Source organism: Tenrec ecaudatus, chromosome 6, assembly GCF_050624435.1.
Source record: "Tenrec ecaudatus isolate mTenEca1 chromosome 6, mTenEca1.hap1, whole genome shotgun sequence".
Lineage (NCBI taxonomy): Eukaryota > Metazoa > Chordata > Mammalia > Afrosoricida > Tenrecidae > Tenrec > Tenrec ecaudatus.
Window position 1 is genome coordinate 68,464,234 of NC_134535.1, and position 19,166 is coordinate 68,483,399.

At 47.2% G+C, this 19,166-nt stretch overlaps 1 protein-coding gene across 1 annotated transcript in view; it reads left to right on the forward strand.

The window, feature by feature from the left end:
• Positions 1-18,639, forward strand: part of PPM1H (protein phosphatase, Mg2+/Mn2+ dependent 1H) — a 207,571-nt gene extending 188,932 nt beyond the window's left edge. The window contains exon 9 of the mRNA XM_075552793.1: positions 18,476-18,639. Within this exon, the coding sequence (XP_075408908.1) occupies positions 18,476-18,623 (148 nt within the window). The 3' untranslated portion in view covers positions 18,624-18,639. The remainder of the gene's footprint in view (positions 1-18,475) is intronic.
• The last annotated feature ends 527 nt before the right edge of the window (positions 18,640-19,166 follow it).

Here is a 19,166-nt window from a genome sequence, read left to right on the forward strand (position 1 = left end):
GTCCAGTAGGGTCACTGTGTGTCAACACCAACTCAATGTCAGTGAATCTGAGTTTCTGAAACAGTACCTAGGCACAGGACCTCCCTGACGAATACAAAGGAATCAAGTCAGTTACATCTGTGGGAAAATGATGGAGAATCTCAATATTATCAATCAGAATAAGGCCAGGAATACTCTTCAAAACACCACCAATTTCTCAGATATAAATTCAAGTTGAAGCTGAAGAAAATCAAAACAAGTCCCAAAGTACAGCCAAAGTACAGCCTTGAGTCTGTCCCACCATAATTTAGAGACTATCATAGGAATAAATGTGATGCACTGAACAAAGGGCAGAAGAGTTTGGGCATGACATCAAGAACATCATTCATGAACAAAGCAAAAGGCCATTGAGAAGACCGGAAAGAAAGAAAAAATTAAAAGATCAAAATGAGTGTCGGGAAAGACACTGACATTTGCTTTTGAACACAGAGTAGCTAACTGAATGGGAGACACAATAAACGCGCTGAACAGAATAACTAAAAAGCAGCTGAAAATGACCAAGCACAGTATTATAACAGATGGCAGTGGTCGGGGAGGTGGGGTAGGGGTAACCTTGTGGGGTTACCAAAAGGAAAGCTACACTCAGTATTTCTGAAGCTGATGGAACTGAAGGGGGAAAAAATTAAAGTCTCAAGTAGCAATGTTGAAGAATTCTGTGTGTCAAATATTGAGCACTACAGAAGGGAGCAGAGATACTGGGAGGGATACACTAAATCATTCTACAAAGAACGGGTTGGCATTTCATGATGTTAGGCGGTAGCATCTGATCAAGAACCAATGGCATGGAAGGTGGAAGTCCACACTGCACTGAAGACCCTGGCGAAAACCAGGCGCCATTGATTGACAGAAGACCAGTTGACAGGTTTCAACAAACAGCTGCAGCACGGTCTGGTGCACTCACCTGTGCCAAGCAATTTGGAAGACAGCTACCGACCAACTGATTGGAAGAGATTAGGTATAAACTAGAAAAAAGGGATCCAGCAGGATGTGAAAATTATTTTAAAATATGTAACTACTATCACGTGCATGTAAAATTTTGCCAAATATGATTAAAAGAATGTTGCAGCAGTACAGCAACAGGAAAGTACTGTAAATTCACTCTAGACATTAAAGAGCATGTGATCAAGAGGTATCATTGCTGATCCCAGATGAATCTTGCGTGAAAGTAGAGAAGACCATAAAGATGTTTATTGGGCTTGATTGACTATGTAAAACACTTTACCATGTGGATTATAAAAAGACAAGGAGAGCGGGCAAAGCACAAGAATTCCAGAACACTTACTTGCACCCATGCAGAACCTGTACATAGACCCAGAGGCAGGCGTTCCAAACAGAGCCAGGAGATAGTACACTGTTTAAAATCAGAAAGTATACATCAGAGTTATGTCATTTCACCACATATTTTCAGTTTGTATGTTGCCCAGACAGTCTTGGAAGCTGGTTTATAAAGAATGTGCAGCATCCAGACAGAGAAATACTTACTAACAATGCACAATGCGCAGCAAGCACCACGGACTTGGAGCGCTGACTGATGAAGAGCAAAGACTGACAGCCTTCACTATGGGTTACACCTCAACATAAAGAAAACAAAATCCTCACAACGGAACCAATAAGCAGCACCGTGGTGAACAGAGAAAAGCGTGGAGTTGTCAAGAATCCATGATGGATCCATAATTAAGACCCGTGGAAGCAGCGGTCAAGCAGTCAAACAGCGTATGCCATCCGGCCAATCGGCTCCACCAGACCTTTGTCAAGTGGGCAGAAAGCAAAGAGATCACCTTGAGGCGTAAGGTAATCCTTGATCCAAGCCATGCTATTTAATTACCTCCTGTATGGAAGTTAGAGAGGCAGTAAGAACGACTGGAGAATTGATGCCTGTAAGCTATGGTGTTGGTGAAGACTATTAAATGTATCACGTCCTGCATGAAAGAACAAATTTTGGAAGTACAGCCACAATTCTCCTGAGCCGCACAGGCAGCAAAACTCTGTCTCCTGTACGTGAGCCTGTTAGCAGGAGTTCCTGGAGAAGGACGGCATGCTTAGTAAGTTACAGGGTCAGCAAGCGACAAGGAAGTCCTCCGTGTGATAGAAGGACACAGGGACTGCACGAGTGACTCAAACTGACCAGCAGTTATGAAGATGGTGTGGGACTGGGCCGAGTTTGTTCCACTGTCCACAGGGCTGCCAGGGCAGGGCCAAGTCAGCCCCACCCAACAACCAGAGCACAAAGCCCCGGGGAAAGGAAAGCGATGAAGATCGAGAATAAGTCTCCAACAAACATAAGCAATAAAGCCAAAATGTGGTTCTTTAGTACAACCAAGTAGTTAAATGTCTTGTGATATGAATGAAAAAGGAGGTGAAGGGGCAAATAAATAGGATGAGAAATAAAAAGCGGCGATGATAATGGCATTACAGGACCATGAAAATAGAAGAGGGTCTTAGGAGTGCGCACGATTCTTACATGGGAAAACTCAACAGTACAGGGATGTGAAGTTTCTCTAAATTTATCGAGGACAGTAAAGTTATAATGAAAATTCCTGAAGACCTCACTTTTTCTGAAACTTGACATGCTGATTTTAAAATATATGTGGAAGAACAAAATGCCCAGAATGTGATCTTTCTGAAGAATGAAGGGCAGGGGGTTGTCAGTTGTGTAAATCTTGCCCTCGTGGACACTAAACCAACACCAGAAATGTATAAAAAATAGAAATTGGATTCTTACCTAAATTCGAGTCTAGGTAAATTTAGACCTAACTGTTAAAGGCCAAAGTAAATATGAAGGGGCCTGAAGGAATGGTGTGGGGCCACATCTGACGTCCACCGACTTCAGTAGAGAGAAGGAGAATCCAGTCCCAAACCATCCAAGGCCTCTTGCCCCAGGCAGAGGTCAGCCATCCTCCCACCAGCCACCCTTCATTTACCCTCTTCTGGCACCAACCAGCCTCTGAGGGCGCTGAGTTTCGCTGCTGGGTTTGAGCATCCGTTGCAGCGGCCACCCAGAACTCAGACTTTGCTCAGGGTCATAATGGGTTATTTGGGAAGTTAACAGGTTAGCACAAGTCAAGATCAAAACACATTCAGGATACAATTTCTGGTTCACAGAAGCGCCTCTTCTCAAGCAGTCACAGATCTGTCTGGTCCTCACCCCCGCAGTCACCTGGTCCTTTGGCCTCTCCCTTGTTCTGCTGGCCGCCCGGTCTCACTGCTGCATGGTCTGTTCCCCTGCTGTCTTGTGGTCTCATGCTGTGGCCTCTCCTGCCTCTGAGAAGGCTGTCTTATATGCAGAGGAATGGTGAAACTGACTAACCCTTGAGTTAGAATCCCCTACACATTTGCATGATTCCACTCAATCATTTGCTGGGAGTTGTAGAGAAATGGATGGGAGAGCCATAAATAACTGATTTCACTTCACCACAGGATCTTGAAAGTTCGTGTAAAATGTTCATTATCTTTTCATTCCATATTTTTCCAAGAATTTTTTGAAATGTCCTTGTATAACTTTTGGAAAATAGCATGGGGACTTTCTTTATGTCCTTGGAATAAAGATGGACTTCTTAATAAGTAAGGCACGGAGAATACAAACAGCAGGAGTAAGTTTGATATCTGTTCTTTAAAGGACAGAGAAACTAAATATGCAACTTGTGAATTTGGAAAATATAGTTGTAACTTTTATAACAAAAGAGATTTATATCAATGATGTATAATCAAGTCCCCAAAATTAATAAAGAATGTGCATTTCAATAGAAAAATGAGCAAGAGCTATGTAATCCTTATGGAGAAGAAACTACATTTAAAAATAAATATATTAAAAATAACTACATTATTTTTAATTCAATCTCAATAATCAAATAAATACAAATTGAAAACACTTGGAGGTATGGTTGCTCACCAGATTGGGAATATTTTAAAAGTGTAGTAATTTCAAGGGTTAGCAAAGGTGTGGAGGAATTGGAACTCTCAAACACTGCAGAATAGCTTTCCATAGCTGGTAAAAATTGTGCACAAACATATCATTTAACCCTCCTTTGCATACAAAATTTGGACAATATGTAAGAAAGATTGAAGAAGAATTGATGGTTTTAAAATATGATGTTAAGTGAAGAATATTAAATATACCGTGGACTGCAAAAACAAACAGATTTGTTTGGAAGTACAGCCAGAAGTGGACATTGACTAAGGAAGCCCAAACGAAGGAGCAATACGGTTAAATTGCGGTGCTGGGAAGAACATGGAAAGTAACATGGACTGCCAGTGAAACAAACAAATCTGTCTTGAAAGAAGCTCCCCCAGAATGCTTCTTAGAGGAAAGGATAGCAAGACTTCACTCCACAGACTTTGGACCTGTTGTCAGGAAAGACCCATCCCTGGACAAAGACACCATGCATGACAAAATAGAGGGGCAGTGAAAAGGAGGAAGACCTTCAACGAGATGGATTGACACTGGCTGCGTTGATGAGGTCAAACATGAGACCAGTTGTAAGGATGACACTGGACCAGGTTTTCCGTGTGTTGTTTATCAGTGTGTTGTACATCGGGTCGCTATAAGTTGGAAACAACTCTGTGGCACTTAATAATAACCTAACCCATCAGTTCGACTCACAGGCCTATACCCTAAGGAATGAATGGTGTGTCCCTAAAATATGTGTGGAATTATTTGTCCTAGCACCCCTGGATGAGCTCTGATTTGGAAATAGGAGGGTTTCTTTTGTTACATTAATGGAGTCATACTAGAGTAGAGGGGATCCCAAACTTATGGACTTGAGTGATAAAAAGACCAGGAGAGACACAAGAGGAAGACAGATGCCAAGGAATGCCAAGAATTGCAAAGACCACTAGCTCATACCAGAAGGTAGGAGAGACGCTCACAGAAGAGAATCCATCGCACTAAGACCTTGAATTGGCCTTTATTCTCCAAAGCTGTGAACAAAGACATCTCTGTTATTTAAAGCCTCTCACTTGTGCTATTTCTGGCGCAGCAGCAGCAGCAGCTAAGACACCTAGAGTACCAGCTTTCAGAGAATGGTCCTCAAGGGGCACAGCGGGACTAGGAGGATAAGGGACGGGGAGGGGGGAGTAAGGGAGAACCAATCACAATGATCGATGTATGGCTCCCATCCAGCACACAAGTGGGTAACTGAGGCAGCAGTCGGTGCGAGATATGAAAAATAATCATAATAATTTATTAATTATCAAGGGGACCTGGGGGAGGGAAGGGGAGGGAGGGGGAGAAATGAGGAGCTGGTTCCAGGGACTCAAGTAGAAAGAAAATGTGTTGAAAGAGATGATGACATCGTCTGTAGAAATGTGTTTGATAAAATGGATATATGTATGGACTACGATAGGAGCTGTAAGAGCCCCAAGAAAATAAAATTGAAATTTAAAAAAAATTGTCCTCAGGCCACTTGGTATCAGCATCACCTTGTTAGAAATGCACATCATCAGGCCCCAAACCAGATCTACAAGACTCAAAGGCTAGGGCCCTGTTATTTGTGTCTTAACAAAACCCCTTGGTGCTTCTGCCGCCCCTAAAAGTGGAAAACCTAATGGTGTTGTGAGGGGTCATCGAGATGGTCCCAACCCATAGCAATCATAGGCACAACAGGAGGAAACAATGGCCGGTCCTGCACCATCCTCACATTGTTCCTAAATCTGAGCCCATTGATGCAGTCACTGTGTCAACCCATTTCACCCGGGGACTGATTTCTCCTGACAAATGTCCAACGTCTGTATGCAAACCTTGGAGAAATCCTTGCATCAGGAGGCTACACGAAGACATCCTCATATTGTTTTGGTTACAAAATGTAGAAGCAGTTTTCCTGTCCAAATGGAGAATGGAGAAGCAATTTCTAGAAGGCAGAGCTAAAATGGCGTGAACCCAAACTATGCTCATTAACAGGAAGACCTCAAAAACTTAGTGTTATTTAATAGGTAAGCCCCAGATTATTCAAGTATAAGACGAATATCCTGTGTAAGAATCTGGAAGATAAACTATATAAATATAAACTCTAAAGAAAAACAAGAGGATTGACCTAAAATTGAGGATACTAGTTGCCTTGGGGGAGAGTAGATGGCCAGGACAGAGAAGGGAATGCATGCTTCAGGCCCACCATGGCTTTGAAGGTACTTATTGGCATTTTCTATTCTTTTAGCTGTGTGGCAGGTTTCTTGTTCATTTTATTTTTAAATTATATGTATGTTATACTCATTTGTAAATACAAGAGACAGTGTAGTCTAGAAATTCAAAGTCAAAGTCACTGCCATTAAGTTGATTCCTACTCCTGACTGCCAGAGGTCAAATACTGGCTCTGACACTTCTAGCCGTGTGACCTTGGGGCAGCATTTGTGCTTCCAATATCTTAGCGGTAATATGAGGGTTCTAATCCTACCCGTCTCTAAGCTATATGGAAAGGGACATGCCTGGCACATCCGAATCACGAAGGGAAGTGTTTATTTAACAGCGCTGAATGCGTTCTTTTAGGGGGAGGGGAAAAGAGGCTCGACCTCTGTCTTCTGAGGCTTGTTTGACGTCATTGTGCTTAAGTGCGGAAGAATTCATGGTACTACATTTTACTACTCTTTTATTTGAACTCCCGTTGAGGTTTAAGTTTTAATCTGTGCTTTCTATCCTACTCATTACAACATTCTTATGTTGACTTTCTCTACTTTGATTGCTTTTATAAAGCTTTGCAAGGCCAGCTCACAGCTATCAGTTAAAAGTTTGTTGTGCGTGTTTGTTTTTTAATCTCTCCAAGCTGGCCTGGTCTTGCTTACCAGTCCCTCTCTCTCCATGGTAACACACCTGCCTGCCACGGAGCAGGCGGCCTTGCTCAGTGTTGTCACTAAGCAGGTGCACACCAGGTCATTGAAAGCGCATGGAGTCCGTGAGAACTGTTGCCTATGGAGACAGGGTTAATAGGGGCCCCAGAAAGCAAACAGGACAGCAAAGGGAAGGTCTTTATTTTTCCATCTGCCTTTCAGGAAAAATGGCAAACCACAGAACTTTAGAAGGAGTAGGAGTCCTGTATCAGAAAGACGAACGGGTGGACAGGAAAAGCTGCAAAATGAGCAGTTTTATTGAGAGGAGAGAGACCATCTCGGGGACAATGAGAAAATTGAATTTGTGATCAATTTTTAAGAAATTCTAGACCAAGGTTTTCTTGGCCAAATACTTCCCATTCACATTCATTCATTTGGAAAACATCAAAATGGATGGGCCAGTGGTAGACACTGAAGAAGAATTCATGAAGAAAACAGACTAGTTCCTGCTCTCGTGGAGTTTCAAGTCTAGAGAGGGTTGTAGAAGTATAAACATGGAAGGGTCCAATATTGAGTGACTAAAACAAAAACCCACTGCCGTGGAGACGATGCCAATTCACAGTGATTCTCTAGGACAAAGTAGAACTGCTCCTTACGGTTTCTGAGACATTCTCTCTGGGAGAAGCTGGTGGATTGAAACTGTTGACCTTGCAGTGAATAGTCCAAGGCCACAGTTAAATCCCACAGAGCATATCTCCAAAACCAGGGCTCCATGAGTGGTTGAGCAGACAAGCCCAAATCAGAGCCCAGAGTGACCAAGCCTAGCTCCCAGAGGAAGGGATGCCTCCTTTTAAACCTGAAGACTAAAGAAGCCTGAACCCAGCAGATCAAGGTCTGCGTGGAGATGGGCGAGGGAGACCTAACCTTCAAGCCACTGAGAAGGCAGCATGGCTGCCGAGGCTCAGCATGGGGCAGAGCAGGACCAGAGGAGGAGGTGTGAGAAGCGATAGGGACCAGATCCCACCGATCCTTCTGAAGTCACAACATGGTGATCACGAAAAGCAGTCACAGAAAAGGAAGGCTGTGTTCATGACCTGGAACGTGTGTGGTTTGTTCATTAGGATCCGCCGCCGGGAAACGTATTCCACCACGTGACGGCAAGGAACACAAGATGAGGGCTGTTTCCCGACCTCGTGAGCTCCCTGGGAATTGGAGCCATATTGGGAAATGAAAGACATTCCTTTGATTTCAGCCTCACGACCTGGGAATTCTGCAAAGCGATGTTCTCTCCCACCTGTGTGGCATACTTGCACCTGATCTGTGTGTACTTTGGCAAGAAGGTACCACGCTCAACCCCGGGCTTAGGGGGCCTCTGGAGGGCCCCAGCCACCCAGATCTCAGTCCCAAGAGGCTTGGCAAGGTTTGCTGTGTGCGCCTGAGCGGCTGCTCCCTGCCCTCCTCCCCTCCAAAAGGCGGCCGGCACCTGCGGGGCAGTCTGGGGAGAGCCCAGAGGCAAGCCTTCATTGCCTGCCCATGTTGGGTGACATGGAACTAGGAGGGGGACTCTCGAAGGAACGTTAGCCCAGGCCATCGCTTTTGTGCTGAAGAAACCCGCTACAATCCCAGAGACTCTGTTTGCTTTTCTTCAGCCGCAAGAGTTTCTTTCATCCCCATGGAGCACGAGACTAAAGATCTGCTGACTTCACTGTGGAGGGGAGGGAGGGCAGGGGACAAAGGGGTCCTTGACTCCAAGGTCAAGGGGTCAGATCAAAGGAGATGAGCAGTGTTGTTTGACAGAAATGAGAAAGGAAAGATTAGACTCCACCTGCCACCGCGGGGTGGGCAGCCTGAGGGAGACGGAAGGAAACAAAGCCACGGCTCCACGTTGTGCAGGCTGGTCAGGCCCCGGAAGAGAGTCGGCCAGAACTGGGGAGTCCAGCTGCCACGGCCTCACCCCCCCACCCCCTACATGCTAGAATGTTCCCATGGTGTCCTGCTTCCCTGGGCTTTGAGTGAGCCTGTCTGAGTTTGAGTCGGGCCCCGTGTGCCCCAGCTGGTCTACAGAGAAGGCAGGGCAGGAGCCCTGCGGCGGGCACAGCTTTGGCTTTGGCTTCGGCTGCGGGATCCTTTGGCTTTAGCTCAGGTCGGGTGCAGGGTTTCTTTCTCTTTCACGTTGCCTTTTCCTCTCCGAGACGCCTCTTCTCAACACACCGCCGTCCTGCCCAACAAGGAATATCAAATCGCTTCTTCCCCTCCAGAGCGCGTGGCGAGGGAAGAGCAGATTGGTATAAAGAGGGACGAGGGACGAGGGACGTCCTGGCCCTCAGCACCCTCCGCTAGGGCAGAAGGAGCTGCGTGGGCTCCTTGGCCTCGGGGCATCTTCGTGAGCTCGTTTGCTCTGTCGAACTACCTTGGCCAAGAAGCCAAATACAATCAACAGGAGGCTTGGGAATCAGGCAGAAGACAGTGTGGCGGGTTTCATTCTTTCTGTGTGTTGGAGACTGCCCGCAGTGGAGCGGTTGTGGGATTCCTTGAAGGAGGGCAGGAGCTGAACCCTTCGGAGGACACACTCCACGTGAACCTTCTGGAATGGGGTTGTTAGACGTCGTGGAAGTGTCACTACAGAGTGCTTTCGATGAAGGTCACCCCAGGCACTGTCTTTTCTGAGCCATAACTTGACGAGGTCACTTGGAGAAAGGCCCGGAGAGGGTTTTCTGAGGCAAGCGCTCTGGGATTGACCACCCCCTCCGGAATGGTCGGGAGACAAAGGTGGGGCTCCTCGGCAGAAAATTCAAAAGGGAGGCAAGTATGTAAACGCACAGATGATGTTTAAGATTTTGTCAGAAAGGAGTAAATTGTTGATATTGCTAAAGGAGCCGGGAAGGGGCACAGCAGGGAGGGACTGGGACCAGAGAAGAGTTGGCCAAACACGAACCCGTGGCACAGATTCATATTCCAAGTGCGCGGAGTGTTTGCTCTACATTCAGCCCTTCGTTCCTCAAAAGCTCTCCAGAGAAACCGCTCGATCTGCGTCTCTTGGGCCGAACGATGGACTGCCACCACCAGCCACCCTCCCTTCCATTTCAGTGGAAGGGGCTTTTCAAAGGGCAGTAGGTCTGTTGAAGAATTATCAGTCCCCTAGAAATCCCGTGGACCGTGGCTCTGATGAGAAACACCCTCTCGGCATTCGTGGGTCTGTCGTCCATCATAGCCACGCTCTCGGTGCTCCACAAAACCAAGCACAAAATCACTGCCATCGAGCCGATTCCAGCTGCCCGTGACCCTAGAGAACAGGTTAGAACTGCCACCCATGGGTCTCTGTGTGGGAATACAAAACCTCATCTTTGTCCCGAGGAGCCCCTGGTGGGTTTGAGCTGCCAGTCTTGTGATTGTCAGTCCAACTCAGGCCTCCAGCGAATGAGGAGGGGACCGACCGGAGGGACACCTATACTGACAGCAGGTTAATCCAGGGCCAGGACTCGTCCGCACTACCTTCGGGATTTGAAATGTTATGTCGGTAGAGAGACAAAGATTCATTCGTCTTTAGGAGAACCAGCTGAACTATTTCTTGGCGGTGCCATATGGTTTTCCAAACTATGCCACTGGTGCAAAAAGGAAAGCCACCCCTACCACCCTACCCCCCACCCCCACCATATCCATGACAGGTTTTCAGGAGAAATGTGTGTGTTTGATTTGGTGTTGGAGGATGAGGTCAAGTCTGCATTTCTGTTTCTTCTGCGGTGTTCAGCGTAATCTGTGTGTGGAGGAGGGTGGGCAGTCAGCCTAGAGCTGGCCTGAGCCACCGCCTCTGAGCACCCTGCTGGGGCTCTGCCTTCCTCCTTCAGTTGGCCGCTTGCCTTCAGAGCAGGGCGGCTTCAGCAGAACATCAGAGCATCTTCAAGGCGTGCCAGGGAGGCTCGGGAAGCACATGATTATTCCCCCTCATACTGAAATGCTGTGTGCGATTTGACTTACAACACTATTGTTGTTGTTATTGTTCACGTTGGTGCAGACCCAGAGTGACCCCCCTATGTACAACAGAATGCAAACCGCCTGGTCCTGCAGCATCCTCACAGTTGTCGGAGCCCCTCGTTGCAGCCACGGTGTCAATCCATCGCATCAGGGGCCGTCCTCTCTTTGGCTGCCCCTCTACCATGATGTCCTTCTCCAGGGAACTGACATGTCCAAAGTGTAAGATGAAGACCCCCCCATGCTTGCCTTTAAGGAGCACTCTGGCTGTACTTCCAGGGCAGGTTTGTTTGTCCTTTTAGCAGTCCATGGTGCTTTCAATGTTTCTTTGCCAGCACCACAATTCACACGCATTGAATCTTCTGGCTACCAAAAAAATCTACCCCAAAAATCCAGGGAGATCCTGCCAGAGTGCTGAAGAGGGCCTGCTGGTGGGCCTGGCCCTTCCCATGGGAGAGAAAGTGTGGCCTTGTACCTTGTGGTAGTTACATAATATGTTGTCAATTTGAGACTATTAAGAGTGAAGGGGTGGTTTAGCAGTCACGTTGCAGCTTGGTGACCTCATTTGGAGACACTAAGGACATGAACAGCTCACTGGAGGAGAGACTCCCTGGGAGACATTCCTGTTGACAGGACACATGGAGCTACGTTAGAGCCTTGGAGCTGGAGGAGCCACGTGGAGACTTGTGGCAGTGCTGAGATGCTTCCACTGCCACTGGATCCACAAGACTTTCCACCCACTGGCCTGTGATCTCCCTGCATTCAGAGGCATTACATGGCTGTGTAAGTCTGAAGAAGAATTTATGGACTCAGTATCAACATATGGGCTAATATCGGGCTTCCAGACTTGATCTGGACCGGACTGGGATGGTTTCTTAATGCACACCTGCTCTGTAATATAAAGTTCTCTCCCAGACTCACATGAGTCTCCCTGGATTTGTTTCTCTACTCAACCCAGGCTTAGGCAGACCTGCTGGCACACTTGTCTTCCAGTGTGCCCCTGGCAGCAGCTGTCTGTCTTCCACAGTCTCCTTACATTCTCTCTGAGCGGTGCGGAGAGGGGACAGAAATCAACATTAGGGGCTTTGGAACTTGGCCTCAAACTGTGAAACGGAGATGTGTTCATAGCCGTACACTTAGCAGTGTGTACACTAGCGTCACAAGTGCCTGCTCTGGGGGACCATTGCTCAATTCTGAGCACAACAAAGAGCTGCCTCCAAGCCACCCCACAGCCAGAGATCCGGGCCAGTGTTCTGAAGCTTGGGAGAGCTTTGCTACCTGGGAAATCTCAGAGGCCTGCTCAGCATGCAAAGAGGCTTCTGCCCTCCTGTTCCCACCACAGTGTATTACTGCAGGGCCATCAACAGATGTAGGCTGCCTTTTATATGCAAATATTTGGAACCCATTAATTCCCCAGTTCCTGCCACCTACCCTCCCTCCCCTAAGACCCTATCTACAGGACCCTATCCAAATCGAAAATAGACGTTCCCATGCAACTGGACTTGAAGGCAGGGTCAGGGCCTGTGGAATGTTTTCAGAGCCACCCATTGGGTACGCGGGGAAACCTGGATTGGAACCTACACAGTCCTCCTCCACACCCTGCAAACTCAGCGCTCCACGGCGGAGGTGGAAGAACAAGACCTGCCACAGACTTGGCATGGACGAGAGAGGCTGACAGACAGACAGATGAGGCTTCATCCGCCTCCTCCTGCCTGGTCTCCAGTCAGTGGCTGTGAAAACAAGCGTCGGCCTCCCCATCAGTCTTCAGCCCCTCTCCCTTCTTAGTTTTTCTTGCCAGCCCTGGTGTCCTTTCTCTGCCCCTCCCCCTCGGAGCCCAGGAAGCCTCCCAGCCAAGCCCTGTGAAGTTTGCCAAGTCCGGTCCCTCCTCTGCAGACATTTCTTTCAGCAGAGCTTTGCTGATCAATATTGAAAGCCTCGGCTAGAGAAGAAAAATGTTCTCGAAATACAAAACCTGTATCCCGGGGAGACTCTTCGTTAGGAGAGAGTGGGCACTTCACATTAGTCCAGCAGTTCTCTGATGTCGCCTGGCCACACATTCGGGAATGGCCGCCGAGGCTGCTCCTGGCCCCCTTCTAGAAACTCTCCAGACTGCTCAGCCACCGCAGTCCTAGGCCGATATGTAACAGACCCAGTCCCCTCTCGCTGTTTTTGGCTACCCCTTTCCTTTGCTGTAGTGTCTGTTCTGTGCATATAGTTTATGCTTTGGCTCAAAAAATCCCCCTGCACTGCCTGTAGTCTGGCGCTTGCAGGCACTCCGTGTTTGCTCCGAGAACAAGCTCTTGAGCCCACCTGTTTCAGCGCCAGAGGGAGCAGTTTCTTTCATTTCCCCCACACAGGTGATCTTTGACAGATGGGACAAACTAGGGGAGAAAAGAAGCCATTTTCTGCACGCCACTGCCCCTCACCACCACCACCACCCCAAAGTTGTTTCTTGTTGATATAAATCAACCTTGGAATTGGTTTCCTGCTTGAGGCAAGACAGCTATTGAATGTGGATGCTAATGAGCTCTGAGGTGGCCATGGGCCGGCTGGGCTGATCGTGGGAGCTGAGCAAAGAGCCTGCTCCCAAGAGCTGGGTCCTGGCTGTGTGGTGAGTTGACGGGTTTATGAGGGGAGCGCCCACCCACTGACCTTATTTCACCAGAGTGCTACTCCTAGTGACTGGAGTACCCTTTCAGGAGTCGTCACTGTTCAGCTACTGCACACGGGCGCTCATAGGGTATCACATCCCCTGGAGAAGTCCAGATCAGCAGTTTGAAACCGCGAGCCACCGAACAGGAGAAAGAACAAGCTTTCTACCTGCACTGAGTGGCAGTCTTAGAAACTCACAGGGGCAGTTCTACCCTGCCCTGTAGGGTAGCTATCAGTCCACATCAGCTCGACGGCAAAGGGAAATCTAGCAAAGAGAAGCAATGTGAAGGGGGCTGAACTCCTAGGAATAATCTTAGAAGAGGATCTACCACGTCCCTCTGATCTGCCTGCTCAAGTTATGGATTGTCCTAGAGCACCCAAGGGCACAAAACAGGAACCTGACCACATTGCAGTTCTGTGAGGAAGAGGAGGAGGAGATGACTGAGTAGGCTTACCACGCAGGAAAAATGCTAATTTAGATATCCTATTCCTCCTGTGGTCTGGGGATCCTAAGCCAGCAAATGAACTTGTTCTAGGATTGAAAATACCCATGAGACCAAAAACACTCACTACCATTGAGTCAATGCTGACTCAACCCACAATGCCTCTTAAAACTCCCCAAACCCACTGCCGAGGAGACAATTCCAACTCATCACAACTCTGTAGGACCGAGTAGCTTTACCCTCTAGGGCTTCCAGGGTGATCCACCTCCATAGCAGCAGACGGCCGCATCTTTCTCGTACAGAGAAGCTAGTGCATTCAAACCACCACCTGGAGGTGGTCTACGCCATGCTTTACCCAGTGCACCACCAGAGCTTCTTTCAAAAATTTTTTTATTTAATCATTTTATTGGGGACTCATACAACTCTTATCACAATCCATACATACATCCATTGTGTCCAGCACATTTGTACCTTTGTTGCCATCATCATTCTCAAACCATTTGCTTTCTACTTGAGCCCTTGGTATCAGGTCATCATTTTCCCCTCCCTCCCCACTCCCCCTCCATCATGAGCCCTTGATAATTTATAAATTATTATTATTATTTTGTCATATCTTACACTGTCCAATGTCTCCCTTCACCCACTTCTCTGTTGTCCATCCCCTGGGAGGAGGTTATATGTAGATCCTTGTAATTGGTTCTCCCTTTCCACCCCACTCTCCCTCCTCCCTCCCGGTATCGCCACTCTTAGCACTGGTCCTGAAGGGGTCATCTGTCCTGGATTTCCTGTATTTCCAGTTCCTATCTGTACCAGTGTACCTCCTCTGGTCTAGCCAGATTTGGAAGGTAGAATTGGGATCATGATAGTGGGGGTGGAGGGTGGGGAAGCATTTAGGAACTAGAGGAGAGTTGTATATTTCATCGTTGTTACACTGCACCCTGACTGATCGTCTCCTCCCCGCGACTCTTCCACCAGAGCTTCTTATAGTGTCCCCCCCCCCCATTGAAGGCAGGGCGCTCCATCAGTAACCTCTCTGAAGAGGTCACATCCAACTTCCAAACTCACCATCAGTGCAATAGAGTGTTGTCCCCTTAATACCCCTCAGAAAAAGCCTGAATGTACTAGCCCAGGTTGGGATGAACTGTAAACTATGCACATGGACTCATAAGGGGAGAAGAGTTGCGTATTTAAAATAACATAATAGAAGTTCATAATGAAAAATGTCATTGAGATAAAACAGCTCGCTGAATGTTTACAGTAGTAAACTACTGGGAAAAAATTAGTCAATTGAAAGCAAACAAGAAAGAAAATGAATCTGGAAAATAGAACAGAAAAATCTAACACGTTTCGGGAGAGAATAAAAAAAAATTGGAGGAGAGGCAATATTTTAAAAGTTCATAGCTGAGAATTTTCAACAATTAAAGAAATGATTTCTTAATTTAAGGAGCAAGATGAATAAAAAGGAATCTTCGTTGTTATGTCTTAGTGGAATGTCATCATCCACAACTAAGCAGTAACAATAAAAATCTGAAAGGCCACCAGTGAGAAGAGACATTCACTTACAAAGGAATGATCGAAGGCATGTTTCTCAACAATAGCAGAAGCCAGAAGTCAATAGATGATAACCCGAAACTGCTGAGGGGAAAAGCAGCATTCTAAATTCCACTACCCAGCAAAACTATCCTTCAAGACAAAATAAAAGATGTTTTTGTAGTACAAAAACTGGGTGAATTTGACCTTCCTACACGACTAAAGTCACAATCCAAACAGCTTGCTAATGGCACAACAGTAGATACATGGACCAGCGGAATGGAACTGAGAGGCCAGAAGTAAATCTCCCATGTGCAGGCGGCTGATCTTTAACTGAGCACGTTAATTAGGCATGAGATGGTCTCTTTATCATATGGCCCTAGATATGCATTTGCAGAAGAATGAAACAAGATCCATAGCTCATATCATATGTGAAAATGAACTCAAGGTGAATAAAAGACCCAAATGTAAAACTTAGAATTGTAAAGATCATCAGTGAGCAAATAGGGGCCCTGATACATGATATAAACACTATCAACGACAAAGAAACACTGGGCAGATCTGTGAGGAGCACAGTAACACTAAGGAGGCACACACACCTTAGAAGAAGGAACCATTTGAGAGCAAAAGCCAGCAGTTACCCAGGGAAAAATTAAGAGGGAACTTTGGTAGAATGGGACAAAGAAACATGGAGAGTTGGGTTCAGTGACGTCCATTGAAGGGATTGAAATCAGTGAGATGAAACATAATGTGTGTGAATTGTTGGCTATGAAACTAACGATCTCCTTGGTAAACTTTCACCCAATTGACAACACAGAGTTAAAACTCAACCCACTCAACCTCACAGGCATGGAGTCACTATCACCACGAAAATTAATAACAACGAGCTCAGGAAAGCACTTTCCAACTTTCACAAATACAACTTCCAAGATAAAAAAGATATGTAAGGGGTGCATATGTAAACCCAACCCAAATTCACTGCCACCAAGTCTATTTTGACTTATAGTGACCACGGAGTAGAACTGTTCTGTGGGCCTTCTGAGACTGTAAATCTTTTTCCTGTGAACCAGTTGGTGGGTTTAAGTTGCAAACCTTGCTTAACCCACTGCAACACCACAACTCATAAATTCTTATATATGTTGTTGTCAGGTGTCCTCAAGCCAGTGCCAACTCACAGGGACCCTATGTAGGGTAAAAAGAACCACCACCTCGTTCCGCGCCCTCTCTACCGCTGTGTGATCGCAGCCCTGTCGGCCCATCTCGTTGAGGGTCTTTCCCCGCCCTCCGCTCTGCTCAGTCTGGTTTCCCTTTTCAGGCATATGGTAAAGTGATATGCCTGATATGTGCTTACAGCACATGAGTAATATAAGTGATATGTGCTTATAGCACATGAGACAACATGTGGCCATCTGATAGATGAAGTTGCTCTGTATATCGAGATTGCCAGGGCGCTGAACCTGGAAAGCTAAGGTCCAAACCCTGGCCAGTTATCAGGATAACAAATGCCACCCTGATTTTACTGGTGGCATTTCTCTACTTGGCTATATCTCAAATATGTAGCTTAAGACAAAGCCTATAAATATAGTCTGTGAGCCTCAGTCCATGATTGACATTTGAATTGGCTCTGTGGAGGCATTCTGTTGATCTCCTGATTTCATCAGGCAGGCTCCTCAGACAGCTCTAACTAGTTAGTTACCTCTTTCCTAGAGGTCCAAGGGGAGCTTGTCAAGATTCCTGCCTCAAAGCTGGTAATTCGCTTAGTACCGATACCACTCACCCTCCAGAAAGAAAGGGTGTTTATTTTGTATTGACTAAATCATCCTCCCCGGGGCCACCTACAGTGTATATGCTTCATTTCTCTCCACTGCCCAGCCTATACCAGTCAACTGTCATCTCAGAGACTCTGGGGCTTGAAAGCATGACACTTCTGAGGTCACTTGCTAACGCCCAAGTCCTTAAATACCGTCACTCTTCATCGTGAGAGATGAGACTCCAAAAGGGGTTTTAATGGAAGAAAGGGAAAGGCTTGCGGTGTTCTAAAGTCTGTAATTCAGAGCTTGGCAAGGCAAGGCTGAGACATGCCAAGTCGGGAAAGGTCACGGGCAGTATGGGGTGGGTCGCTTGTAAAAAGCCCAAAGGCTGGCGTCCAAGAGGCCTCATAGAGTGACATTTATTATCCTGGTGATTACCCAGAGCCTGCTTCTGACCGTCTGTGTCAGAAACTGGTTTAACCAACACAACAAACAATAATCCATTATCAGGGCTGACTTCAGCTTAGCTGAGCTCACCAGGTTGGTTTGAACTCCAGAGTGCCAGCTGGCGTTTGGCTGGAGAAGCCCGACTGGCTGCTGGTCTCAAGTCCAGATGACGAGCTCATTCTTTCCCCGTGGCCAACTTGGTCAGGGAGGCAGATCTTAACCGGAAAGTTATTTGGTGACCATGAAATCAGAATAAAGATAGAGCGTCTGGGGTCTTAAAGGCTTGAAGATAAACAAGCGGCCGTCTAGCTCAGAAGCTACAAAGCCCACATGGAAGAAGCACACCAGCCTGTGTGATCACGAGGTGTCAATGGGATCAGGGATCAGGCATCAAAGAACAAAAAAAAATCGTATCATTGTGAATGACGGGGAGATAGGTGTCAGTGGAGCCTCCAGACCAAGAAAGACTAGGATGAAAGGGCTGGCATTCTCCTTTGGGAAATCAGCCCATTCCAAACATTGTGGGTCACAGCAGAATATTATCCAACTCACTTCATGCGGAGGGGCCCTTCATTCCCTAGAAGTGGACAGACGTGGTGGTTGGTGAAGTAGAGGGCTGAAGAAGGTCCTGAGACTCACTCATCGACAAAATAAACAACTTCTAGAGGGCTGCGAAGCAGAATAATAGGTTGCTTAATCTATTCCGTGCCTTATCTGTCTACCAGCTAAAAAAATCATCTCACGTGAGGCGTCCATAGTTTAGAAGAAAGCTAGCGCAGGCGTCTTGTGGCATTCAGGCTATTTGGAAACTGTCCGCAGAGCTGTAACGGCTGCCCAGCCTCACCTGGGCCAGTCACTGACTGTCTCCTTCTGCTTCTCCCTGCGCAGGTACACACTGGCAGCCCAGGACCTGGTGATGCGGGCCCGGGGCATCTTGAAGGACAGAGGATGGCGAATATCTAATGACCGACTGGGCTCTGGGGACGACATTTCTGTATATGTCATTCCTTTGATACATGGAAACAAACTGTCATGAGAACGGCCCAGGGGATTGGGAGGACTGAGGGGAAGAAAGGTGGGGTGCCTCTGGTGGGGCGGGGTGGGGAGGTGCCGGGCAGAGTTCTAGGTGATGCAATCCCTTCCCAGCCAGACTGGCGAGGCGGGGAGTTAGCTTCCAGATGACCCTTAGGGTTCGGTTTCCTCTTTCATCACACGTCTGGATACTCAGCAAGAACAAAACACAAAGGCTGCTACTGTGTGTGGTGTTTCTGTTGGTTCCTTCCAGAGGCCTCCTGCCTGCTCCGGACCCTTCCACCATATTCATTGTACCTGGAATAGCTGCGGTAGCCATTTGCAGGTGGAACTGGCAGAAGCCGCTCCGGCCACTCAAGCTGCTGACTTGTCCACGGGTTAAAACTGCTGCATGGGAAAGTCGGGGGTTCGCCTCCGCGAATGTTAAGCCTTCTAGTAAGCCTGGGATTTTATTTCAGGGAATCAATCTCACACACACACACACACACACACACCCTATCTCTTCCATGCTGATGGTGAGGTGAACCCGGGATTTTTCCTTTTTTTG